Below are 13,450 nucleotides of genomic sequence, written 5' to 3'. Positions count from 1 at the left end.
TATCTTTATCTTTATGAAACTTCATTCCATTGCACGGTAATATTAAACTTTGCGCTTATTCCTAAATTAGTTTAATCTCTAAAACAATAATTAAAAGGAGGTTCATGGACACAATAGATATTCTTTACTTTTCACAAGCCGATATTCACTTTTACCACCACATTTTGCAGTAATATTTTTATTTTCTCACATGAATGTTACAAATTATTCATTAAACGCCTTTTTTGCCATATTATTGTCAATAATTGGATACAGGAAATGTATGAAGTGTTTTTATAATTTCATGATCCCGGTTAGATTTTAGAATAAAATATAGCCTGTTGGTACTAATAAATTAGTTAATTTTACTAGCATAATATGACTAATAAACATCAACATATCCAGTGGGCCCGAAAAAAATTGTCTCCTTTGAATGTCTCATGTTTTTTATAACAAATTAGTATTGAATTGGTATTTCATACCCTAAAAACTCTGTAAATAACATAGGTACTTTCATAATTTAATTTTGATAGATGAAACTAAACTATAAGCACATGTAATTATAACAGAAATGATACATTAGTTGCACTCTGATTTCCGCTTTTATCGTCCATTTTGGTTTTGAAACATCCCCATGCGTTGGAAATTGGACAGGTGTCTAACTTATTGGAGTTCATAATGACGAGAGGTTTAGGCTTACACTGCAAAAATCAATCCACACTGACCCACACAGACATCTTACAAGATTCCGTTTCTTTTTTTTTGTGCGTTCTGTTGGTAATACATACTTGAAGACATAATTATTCATTTCAAGTAGTGTAAGTCTTACATACACCATAGACTAATAAAAAAGAACAAGATGAATACTTGACTCAAGAGAGTGAGAAAATTCAGTCATAGGAAACCACGGAACAGAAAAACTAGTGGAAGTGGCATGTGGGCGTTACCCTGTCGCCACTATTGTGTACAAATGTACCTACTCGAGGCTCACGTGAGACCAGTCATTTGATGTAAAGTGAAGCATAATTATCTTTAAAAAAAAAATACAAATATGCCTTATTGTGCCATTTTGGACTGTATAAATCATAGCCGCAACAAAAATATGTCCAATAAAGGGATTTCCTATCATCGGTAAACATAATTTTCCGATTTAAATGCAATTAATATTTTTATGTGTTGTGCAAAACTTACAATTATTAATGAGCCATAACATTACGACGTATAGTTCATTTAGCTTTACGTTTAATCGATGTAACTTATGTTAGAATAATTAATGTAAACAATCAAAATATATTGTTACTCAACAAGTGCATACATGTACATATCGATATAATTTTCATCGAAATTAATTGCTCTTTTCCATGCATCATGCGAATAGGGTGTAAGTAAGCAAAATGATATGGTTGTGGTAATTGTGTACAAGAGAAACTACGATGAATTCAAATTAATAGGTTTAATTGTCTCTTGTCTCAGCTAATCATAATTTAACAATGATGTGTAAGATTCAAATAAAATTTTAATATTTGGCATATTATAGCTATTGAGGTTCCACCGATAAGGTTGAGTAGAGGAAATACGTCATAGAATTATAAAAAACCATGAATTCTTGGAATATTTGCCATCATTGTAGCATAATGTACATTATAATATAAAATATCATATATCATAAGACTAACAAGATTATTAATATTTCATCAGTACTTGTAGCTTCTCTTTTTATTAATCATTCGTTACTGCTTGTTTTGGAAATTTTCTTTCTGCACGCGCATTACGTATAGAAGCAGTACGGTTTATAAAATCTTATGTCTTACTGGCCCCTGGGTTTATACAGAATAAAGAGTAATAAATACTTATAAAAAAAACTATGTTTTATGCGTGTGTTGCCCAGGTAAATATTTTTTTTTATGGAATAGGAGGACAAACGAGCGTACGGGTCACCTGTTGTTAAGTGATCACCGCCGCCCACAATCTCTTGCAACACCAGAGGAGTCACGGGAGCGTTGCCGGCCTTTAAGGAAGGTCTACGCGCTTTTATTGAAGGAACCCATGTCGTATCGTCCCGGAAACACCGCACAAGTAAGTTCATTCCACAGCTTTGTAGTACGTGGAAGAAAGCTCCTTGAATACCGCACTGTGCAGGACCGCCACACATCCAGATGGTGAGGATGATAACCTAACTTGTGGTGTGTCGTGCGAAGGTGGAATTCGGCGGAAGGAATCAGGTTAAACAGCTCTTCGGAACACTCCCCGTGATAAATGCGGTAGAAGACACGCAATGAAGCGACGTCTCTACGCAACGCCAAGTGAGCCAGCCGTTCACAGAGCACTCGGTCCCCGACAATTCGAGCTGCTCTGCGTTGCACGCGGTCAAATGATCGAGCTGATACTGGGGTGCGCCAGACCAGAGATGACAGCAATACTCCATGTGTGGCCGGACCTGCGCTTTGTAGAGCGCTCGTATGTGGGCCGGCTTGAAGTATTGCCGTGCTCTATTAATGACGCCCAGTTTCTTTGAAGCCAATTTGGCTTTGCCCTCCAGATGACCACGAAATTGGCTATCGCTCGAGATTTCGAGACCCAGTATTCCGATACTAGGCGAGGCTTTAAGGGAAGTGTTGTCGAAGAGCGGTGATACGACAAATGGGGTTTTTTTAGTGGTAAACGCGCAAACTTGAGTCTTCTGGGGGTTAAATTGGACAAGGTTCAATTTACACCATTCCGCGACCTTCTCGTCATTATATTAATATTGTAACTTTCCAAGACTGTCCGTGTACGCCGTCTTGATTTTATTTGAATTGAGCTAAATATTGTCCATCCTTACAAATAAAAATATACCTAAGAAAAAATATTGGCCTATTATTATTTTACCTTCAGACATACTATATCGGTAATATACTTTATCAACCCTGATAACATCATTTCTAGTTTTCACTAACATATCGATGTGTTTATTCATTTTTGTACAACACTAGGTATTTTGACAGAAGTCAAATCTATGGTTACAGACTTCCTATTCCTTCAAATTTTTATATGTTATTTTTTGAAATTTAAGAAAAAATTCTGAACTTGTCATAATCACTTTAAGAATATGATATTAGCATAAAGCCGGAATTACTTATTTCCGGCTAATTGTTAAATTGTGTGTATAACATATTTTATAGATAAATGTGTGAGTTTGGCGACATCGGTTTTCATAGTAAATTAACGTGATGCCACTTCTACTAGTTATTTCTGTTCTGTGTAGGAAACTATCCACTCAACCATCCTGCTAGTAAAAAAAGCCGTCCTTAACAACAATATGAAAAAAAATTTAAAAATGTATACAATTATTAACCTTGATCTATAATGTATGTCACATTTGTAATAAATTGAATTCGCTCATAAATTATACGTGTGACGTACCCCACTCATAGATCTGTGTTAGCTTAGTTGGATTTTTTAAGATGAAGTTTATAACAAATTGATCAACTGCTTAAGCTTATCTTATGCTGGATTTAGAGCTCGACCGATCAGCGCTGACGACGTAGCGTAGTAGTAGCTATGAAAAAAACACGTTCACTCCAGCGCTGATGAATTGCTACGCGCGTAGAGCTACGTGGCGCTGATGAGAATCGTCTGCCGAGCTAGTCAGTCCACTGACGCGCTATGGCGACAAAAAAATTTAAGTGCTTTCAGTTTGACGTTAACCGATCGACCTACCCGACGCGAGAGTTTAACATAGAAATCAAAAATCGCCAACAAAAAATGTTTATCTGGCATGTTCCAATATATTGTATAAATTTCTACTTCAATTTGACACTCTATAATAATGACTCATTCCTTGATTTCTATTCTTAAACTTTAATCAATTTGAGGGTTTTGTCTATGACATTTTTCACATCTAGCAACATTACGGAATAAATAACAGAATTTACAAACAATATTTTTTTGATTGCTGTGTCTTTTGATTATTCCAAAACTGCATGTTGAAAACTTAGATTTACCAAAAATCCAGCAAATTTTACAGCTTTCAATAAAATTATTTTTATTAAAATGTGGTTGTTTCAAATCACACACAATTACTTTGGATTCAGATTCTCTATTTATATACTTAATAATATCTCTTTCATTTATGCCATCATAATAATAATTGTCAGTAACGGGTTTCACTTCACCTGGCATAAATTTTTCTTGTTTCTTTAGATTCCCATTTTGTTCTAGTTCTGATATTGGAATGACTTTGTTGATACCAATATTTTTCTCAACAAATTTTTTATCATTGCTCAAAGTAATTTTCTTTGTTATTTCATATATAATATCATTTCTTTCATTTGCATGCTCAACTTTCTCCAGGCATGGATATGATCCCATTGTTTTTTTGCACAAAAAGCCATTAATGTTTTTAATTGTTAGATTTGATGTTATAGCATTAATTGGGTTAGAATAAAAAAAAGATTTAAAAGATCTAACTGTATTCAGTACTTCATAGATTTCACAATTGCTTGATGACCGTACAGAATAGTCTGGTCTAGACAATTCATATACACATGAAATGTCAAAATGAAATGTGCATATTATGATTTGTTGTGAAAAAATCTCCAAATTCTTTGTTAATTTCATTTTCTTGACAACATATTTGTCTGTGTCATTGATTTTACGTTTTAATACCGGTAATAAGGGTATTAGTAGATCTTGATATCTGTTAACATTATTCTAGAAAGGAAATACTTAATTGAAACTCCATAAGGCATAGCAAACTACAGCTACTAACAGCTACAACTAGTTATTGATACAGATTGGGAGTATATTAGTGAATGCTATAATATTTCATAAATTGTTTGAGCAAAAATAATGGTGTTCTCCAAATCCTGTCAACAATTTAGCACCTTACAAACTAATTTGTTATGTACATTACAGCCATTATAAAATACTCTATATTTAGATTGAAAAGAGTGGCCATTGATGTTTGTGTATGTTCTCATGAGCTCAACTTTTTTTGAACATATTATGGTAGATTCAATAATTTAAAAGAAATATTTATAGTGATGATTCAAAAGCACTTAGTTCAGCCTAACTGAATAAAGTTTTTGTACTTTGACTTTATAGTCATGACTTGTAACAATATGATGTTCAAGGTGAATTATTTCTATCTTTCAATGGATTTGAATACAATGCAGGACATTTAAAATATTCAAAGGGCCTTCAATTTAAAAGAGGGAAGAAAAAAGTTTGTGATTTTCTGAAGTTATTTAAATACACATAATAAAAAAAGTACCATGGAATTGAGAACTTCCTCCTTTTTTGTCAGTTTATAAGTTGGTTACTAATACCACTATCAAGATTAATTTTTTTTTGAGGCTTTAATTGTCTGGACCATCAAGGAAAAAAGGCTTGATAAATACACAAATGAGTTGGAATATATTAACTAAATTCAGTCCTTCTATTGTTTACAAAAAATATTTATTGTTCTTAAAAATATAATGAAATGTTAAATATACTTACATTTGGCAACACTCTTGTCAAGATACTAGAGATGCTCCTTTCGCCACTTAACTCCTTATAACCACCATGGAAATGCATTGACTCATTTAAATCTATTAAAGTTTCCTCTTTTCCAAAGCATATCATACAGATGCATTTAAGATTTTGTTTTATTAAACATTCAAAAACTGATTTGAATTTGTGTTTTTCCACATGTTGCAAATGTATACTAAACTGCTCATTCATGATACCACACTCATTGCATTTAAACTTTTTCTCCGGAACATTTATTTCATTGCTAATGTGGCAATTTCGTATATGTCTCTTATATTGATGAATTCTGACAAATGACTTGCCACATAGCCTACAGTGATACCACATTGACTTTGGGTGTGACTTCTCATGATTCAACAATGAAATTGTATTTGGTAGAACTTGCCAACACTTAGAACACTCTAAATCATTTATTGTATCTTGCTCATTAGGCACTGCATTTAAATTAACAATATTAATAATAGGCTCTGCAAAATCTATAACATTCTCATGTTCCACAAATAGAATATTATAATTGGGGTTTATCTTTCTTTTTCCTCTTTTCTTTACAGGTTCTATGGGGTCCAACTTATTAAATTTATCAATAATTTCTTCAAAATAGTTTCGCAATGCTCTTTCAGACTGTTCACATTGCTGTGCAAAAAGATAACATGAGATAGCTTTATCCAAACACATATTGCATATCTTGTTTAGGACATTGGTTTTACTGTTCACCTGTAATGACATTCAAAAAGATTAAATGATTATCTTAATCTTTTGTGATCCAATACCTCTAAGCTTCAACTCTATTGATTACCCACTACCTACTCAGAATATGTCTGAACTAACTGAACCATACAAAACATTAAACTCTGAAATGTTCATGTTTACCAACCTACTTCACCATTATCTATGAACAAAATGTAAGATCTCCACATTGCTGACCATCTGTGTGATTGTAAACAAAAGATAAGGAAACTCTTTGGTGCTGACTCTGGTCATAATATCTGCATGGAATTTTAAAGGAATTTGCTACAAATGATTCATTAAAAACAGTTGCTATAGCCAAACTGTCTGTTACATTCAAAGTTACTATAGCCATGTGAATTATGTACTAAAGTACTCAAGAGTTCTGTACCCAACATACTAGAATGTTCTGTTAAGGAAGCTAAAAATAAACATATTACAGTGTTGTATTTGCAGTGAAAGGCAAAAATGAATTTATACAATATCAGCCAGTAGGGGCGTATTCACTAGTAATTCAAAATGTTTTGCATTTAAAAACCTATAGAGTAAAGAGTGTGTAACTAGACATTTAGAGCATATTGTGTTAGAATTCCACAGTTATTGTTGTTCTTATTCTTGGTATTTTTTGGTGTAAATTCTGAAACATATTCATATCAACAAACAAGGTCTTTGCTCGTTTTGTATGTACCACCTATATTAGCAGCTCATTCAAAGAATTTATTAAAGTTATTTTACCTTAAAAGGATGAACGCTCGCTATTATATCGTTTATTGTAACTTCAAAAAAAGCATCCTTGCCCCCCATCGTCAATATTTCATCCAACTCTCTTAGATAAGTTGTTACATGTAGGCAATATCTACAGACATTATACTGCAATGTATCATTAAGTAACATTTCAACTGCATGTTTAGCTGATAATGGATCACCTAAAAAACTCTGATTGCTCCGATCTCCAATTTCTGAGGATACTCTTTCCTTAGTAGCTTTGTTTTCTTCCGTCATAGTTAAACAATATCAACAACTGACTTTACAAAATATAGGGTGAACTTATAAAAATTTTAAATAATATTTTTATTGATAAAAGTGAACTGAAATCAGAAATGATTTGAATGTGAAGGTTATAAGTTGGTTAAAAGTTTAAAACATAAAACATTAGTTACAAGAATTAAAAATATCGTAGACTAAGAAAGCAGTTTACTCCAAAGACCAAGTATAGTAAACGTTTACTCATTTTTTTTTAATAATTCGTTCTTTCGAACATGCTATAGCCAGGGGCCTTACTGCCTTGTCTTTAGTATTTTTATTTCTTTAGTATTTATTATTTTCACTATTTTGTTTTAAAAAAAGTCCAATCCAGTTTTCTCATTTCATCTTACATCATTTCCATTTTCCTTTTGAAATTATGTATATTCGATAAACGTTTACTCAGTATACGATAAATATCAACATTTTTTGTTTAATTTTCTGACCTGGTAACTAAGAGTTAAGACCCCTATAAGTCGTGTAAGTATAGAAGATAATTTGATATATGTTTAATACATAATATTATCATATATTATTGACACTATAGAAGTAGTCCCCGCGTGCCCCTTTTAGATAGGTAGCATTAGTTTTGACAGGAGTAGACTTAGGTGCTGTCATATTATTATTATGACTAAAATGACCCATATTCAACAGACGATTGGGAATTTGAATGAATTAACATAACATAAAACATAATTAACATTATCATTTCATAAAATCACATGGTATATCAAAATATACACTCAGAACTCTAATAATGATCAGGAAATATATTGTGTTATTTCTTATTTCTATTCACATTTTATTTATTTTCTTTCATAAGTTTGTAAAATATGTACAAAAACTATGTATTATATTATTAGATATAATATGCAAAAACAATATATCATAAATTTGGAGTGCCGCCGTCAGCGGAGTCATGCCCAAATGGTGAGCTATCGGCGGCAGGGCCGCAGACAGAGGCATCTGTATTTGATCTTTGAGACAACCGCTTAGCGAGAACCTTTTGATAATATCGATGGCTCCTACGTATATAGTCGTTTGTTTGATATGCAAACTTTTCAGGACAGAGCTTTAAAGATGTTATCTTGCATCGTATCGTTGAATTTATATCTTTTGTTTTGAAATAATACAATATGCTTAAATAACATAGGAATCCACAATATGAAGTGGGCATGAAATACTATTTATTTATAGTTTTTTAAATATTGCAGTTACGACAGTTTACATGATATGCATATGGTAAAGGAATAGTAATATGTCATACTAACGATTTTTTACGCCTGGTTGAAATTTTATTGAAATATCGTATATAAAACTTACGGTAGTTTACAATGATCTTATTTAAATAAATTTAGACGTTACATACATGATGATGCGAGGGAGTCAAAATGGGGTGCGGTGTAATGCTAGATGTCCAGGTTAAGTGAGGTTGCGGGTAATCTAGTTTGGCCTGTTCACAATCAATAAACATAAAACGCCAAGTGGCTGAAGTACTCACCTGATACTGGTCAGCCCTTTCCTCAGACAAGCACTTCACTTGGCACTACGATGATGCGAAAAAAGTAGTATAAAAAACCACGTGCGACAATGATGCTCGAATGCGTAACGCGGCGTGTGCGTGGTCAGCGGTGTCCACTCGAACAAGGTCAATCGGTAAGTGTCGCGTTGTAAGCGGCCAGAGAGTCGTTCAGCGCCCGATGCGAAGACCAGGGTGATGCCAATTGCTCGGATTGTACATCAGCCCCCCAGATGGGGCTATATGCTATTGAATGCGAGCAATAACGGCGCAAACATACTCCCCGGCTTGGAAATACATGGGATTTTCAAAGGAAAAACGCGGGTAAGGAAAAGGTGTAAGAAAGTAGGAGAGGGTTATGATCAGAAAATTTGGCATGAACATACCAATATTTAAAAATGCGGTGCGTAATATATAATATGAGATGCGGTGATGCGTTAAATTAAATGCGAATACAAAAAAAAATGCTTAAGAATATATGTTATTAATAAATGTAATAGTTACTGAAAAAAAATTATTGTGATGGAAGCGGACACAACTTAACTACTGGACGCTTAAAAGTTCCAGTAGCAGTGCGTACTAATGCAACGCGAACAACTCCGTCTTTTCCGGGGAATACTTGTTCAATAATACCCGTAGGCCAACGCAATGGTGGTGTATTATCTTGGTGAATGAGAACAAGAGTACCTGGCTGAATTGGTCTGTCTGGAGTGTTCCATTTTTGTCTATGTTGCAATGTGTGTAGATAATCTACATGCCACCGTTTCCAATAACTATAAACTAAACTATCTAATAGTCTCTTTCTGTTCGAGAGGCTCATAAATTCGTCCATTTCATATGTGGGCAGAGACTGTAAAGGTGTCGTGTTTAAAAAATGTGCGGGAGTTAGAATAGTATGTGGTTCATCCGATATTAAGCACAGTGGGCGTGAATTTAAGAGACATTCAATTTGCACTAGTAAAGTCAACAATTCTTCATAACATAACAACTATTGACCTATGCAGCGATATAAGTTTTTATGCTTTTTATGTTGCTCTCCCACAGTCCTGTGGTCCTCTCCCCAGTGAGGTGCACGTGCAGGAATATTCCGCCACGTTATTCTATGGCTGTTTAATTCTGTTTGCAATGCGGTAGACATATTTTTTGAACATAAAAAAATGTATAATTCATCCAATTTCCGTTTTGCACCAATAAAATTGGTTCCATTATCGGAATAAATACAAGATACTGGACCCCTTCTAGCTAAAAACCGTTTAAGGGCGTCTAATAAAGTTTCGGTGCTTAAGTCAGATGCAATTTCAATATGCACTGCCTTCGTTGTTAAAGACACGAATAGACATATGTATGCCTTTTGACTTTTTACGCCACGTTTTCGGGTAAGAGTAATATTGACAGGCCCAGCATAGTCGATACCAGTGTGTGTAAAAGGCTTAGATTATTGTACACGAGCAGGAGGGAGGTTTGCCATTATAGGCGAAAGATGCGGCGGTGAGACCTTAAAACAGAAATTACAATTTTTTATGCGTTGTCTGATAATATTTCTAGCCGAAATAATCCAATATCTCTGTCTAAGTAATAACAGAAGAAGATAAGAACCTGTATGACAATTTGATCGATGATAATCATCAATTATAATATCAATCAAATGATCACGACGAGGTAAAAGAATTGGATGGCGATTTACAAATGGTATATTTGCGTTTATTAATCTACCACCAACACGAAGCAATCCGTTAAAATCTACAAACGGATTTAGTTTTCTTAAAGAAGGAGATGATACGTTACCCTTTTTTATGTTTTTTATTTCGTCAGAAAAATATTTTCTTTGTAATTCTCGAATAATTACCAGTTCAGCAGCCTCAATGTCAGCGATGTGAATTGTAGTGCTGCGTGGTAGTTTTTTCATAAAACGAAGTATATAAACAATGATGCGTAACAATTTTTTCCAAGAAGAAATTCTATGCGATAATTCCAGAACCGGCGAATTGTTAATATTAACTGTAGCAGTCAGAGTAACTGTACTTTTAAACTCGAGAACTATACCATCAATACGTGATGGTTCAAATGGCACTATAGGCCAGTCCGTTGTCGGACGGCGCATCCATGGAGGACCATACCACCAAAGCGGGTGATTTATTAATTGAGAGGGTAATAAACCTCTTGATAGGCAATCACTTGGATTTTGTGACCCATCTATGTGAAAAAAGCGTTCAGGCGAAAGAATATCTTGTATTTTACTGACTCGGTTGGCAACAAATACTTGCCACCGATGTGGAGATGAATGAATCCAAGACAATGCGATTGTGGAGTCAGAGAAAACATAAATTTCGTCTATAGAATAGCGGTCATGAAATGCAGAATGCACTTGTTTCACAAGCTCAGATGCAAGCAATGCGGCACATAATTCAAGCCTTACTAAAGTAATTGTTTTAAGAGGAGCCACCTTTGATTTGGCGCAAACCAAATGTATGGAAACTTCATGATTTGGATGTGTTACATGCTAAAATAATACGCAGCCGTATGCTTTGATACTAGCGTCCCCAAAGGCGAGCATGCGCACAGTACAGCCAGCTGCGACACCTAAGTGGCGTGGTATTTGCAAGTTAGCCAATAATGATAATTCATTTTTAAATTTAATAAAACGTTCGGTTATAGTTTCCGGTGGTTCCTGATCCCATTCTACTTTTGCAAGCCAAAGTTCTTGTATCAAAAGTTTTGCGTATAATATGACAGGTGCAACAAATCCTAGAACGTCAAACAAGCGAACAATAGTTGAAAGTATCGCCCGTTTAGTACTGCCTACAGATGTTGAGGATATATTAAACGTGAAGGTATCGGTAGTAGGTATCCACTTCAAGCCTAACACCTTTAAATTACTATTGTCATCGCTGAACCCAATCGACGCGCGGTGTGACTCCGGTGAGTGTGTGAGAAGACGTGCGAGTTACTTGCCCACTTTACCAAATTAAATCTTTCGGATTTGAATAACGCGCGTAACTCGTCCGCCAAGCGTATACCGTCGTCAACAGAGTGTACTGAGGTGGTCAGATCGGCCATGAATAGTTCCTGTGTAGCAACTACAGCAGCGAGAGGAAAGCGTTCACGTTCATCCTCTGCGAGCTGTCGTACAGTCCGCATAGCTAAGTACGGACTAGAGCGAAGGCCAAAAGCCACTGAATTAAATTGAAAAATGCGATTTGGTTCGTTATCAGCGAAGCGGTATAAATTTTTTTGATATTTACGATCATTTTCTTACAAAAAAATTCTTAAATACATTTGTTTTATATCTGCGTTTAAAGCGATTTTAAAATAACGAGACCTTAAAAGAAGTGTAAATAAATCTGACTGCAAGTTAGGCCCAATATGCAATAAGTCATTAAGCGATACGCCAGAATCGGTTTTAGCACTTGCGTCTAAAACTATGCGAGTTTTTGTTGTCGATTTATCTGGCCGAAAAACAGCGGAATAAAGTAGCCGTCAGATATAGCGTTTAAAGAATAGGGAACTTCTGATAAGTATCCATTTTCAATATAATCTACAATAACTTCATTGTAGGCTTTACGTAAAGCGGGAAACGCATGGAATCTTCGTTCCAACGCGGTCAAACGACGTTGAGCGTAAATAAAAGAATTACCTAATTACTTAGGATCGCTCTTAAAAGGAAGCGAAACGATATAGCGACCACAAGAACTTCTTGCGACCGTTGATTTAAAAAATCTGCTCACATTCCTTATTTTCAGGACTTATATTATTAACAGAAGGCACTTGCTCCAGCTGCCAAAAATTTACTAAAATTTTATTTAAATTATTTACTAAAGGGCCGAAGGACCAGACTATATCGTTAGAATGAGTGGAAGGTATTTCCCCCATAACAATATAGCCAAGCGTTGTTTCAAGCGCGTGGGGTGCTGAGCAAATGACACTGGACGAGTGAGCAGAGCGACCGAGCGGTGGTGGTATAACTTTACCGCCCAATAATATAAAAGCGAACATCTGAGCACCGAGAATGGCGTCTATATTTCCGGGCGCGTTCCAAGATTCATCAGCGAGCGATAAATGTTCAAAATAATGTACAGTCGACTTGTCAATCGTGTGCGCCGGTAACGGTTCAGTTATATTATCTACAACTAAAAGAATTAAATTGTATTGAGCGTCTGAAACACGTGACTGTATTGTAAGCGAAACGTAACCTTTAATAGGAGTGGAAATAGACCCTAATGTCTTAATCGATGAATTTATGAGAGGTTTAACATCTAAATTTAATCTAATGCAAGAAGCGCGCGTGATAATATTATTTTGCGAGGCGCTATCAATTAAGCACCTTATAGTACTTTTTCGACCACCAGTCACAACATATACTTGCGCGGTTGGTAAAATAGATATATTGTCAAAGCTATGCAAATGACGTAATGCGACGTTACTATTAGCCGAATGCATGCAGAGCGACTGCGCACCATCCTCGAGCGGCCGCTCTGTACTGGACGAGCCTACAGCTGTGTGATGTTCCGTATGTATCAGCGGTTGCGGAACCGGTTTGTTGTTAACAAAATGGATTAATGAGTGGTGCTTCTTATTACACTGCTTGCAAGTATTTTTTGAATTACAATTAATCGCCATATGTTTTGAACTTAAACAATTAATACATAACTTATTATTTTTAATATAATTGAAGCGTTCATTAACTGATAG

At 34.9% G+C, this 13,450-nt stretch overlaps 1 protein-coding gene across 1 annotated transcript; it reads right to left on the bottom strand.

The window, feature by feature from the left end:
- Window positions 1-3,204: 3,204 nt before the first annotated feature.
- LOC126978134 (uncharacterized) lies at window positions 3,205-7,446 on the bottom strand. The gene is made up of 4 exons (XM_050826880.1): window positions 6,955-7,446; window positions 5,461-6,207; window positions 4,343-4,671; window positions 3,205-3,247 (listed from the first exon to the last, which is right to left on the bottom strand). Exons 1-4 carry the CDS (start codon window positions 7,219-7,221, stop codon window positions 3,205-3,207), a joined length of 1,386 nt encoding a protein of 461 aa, XP_050682837.1. The 5' UTR covers window positions 7,222-7,446.
- Between the last annotated feature and the right edge of the window lie 6,004 nt (window positions 7,447-13,450).

The sequence above is a fragment of the Leptidea sinapis genome, chromosome 2 (assembly GCF_905404315.1).
Source record: "Leptidea sinapis chromosome 2, ilLepSina1.1, whole genome shotgun sequence".
In the NCBI taxonomy this organism is placed as follows: domain Eukaryota; kingdom Metazoa; phylum Arthropoda; class Insecta; order Lepidoptera; family Pieridae; genus Leptidea; species Leptidea sinapis.
Note: the sequence above shows the minus strand (reverse complement) of the source record. Positions and strands in the feature narration are given on the sequence as shown.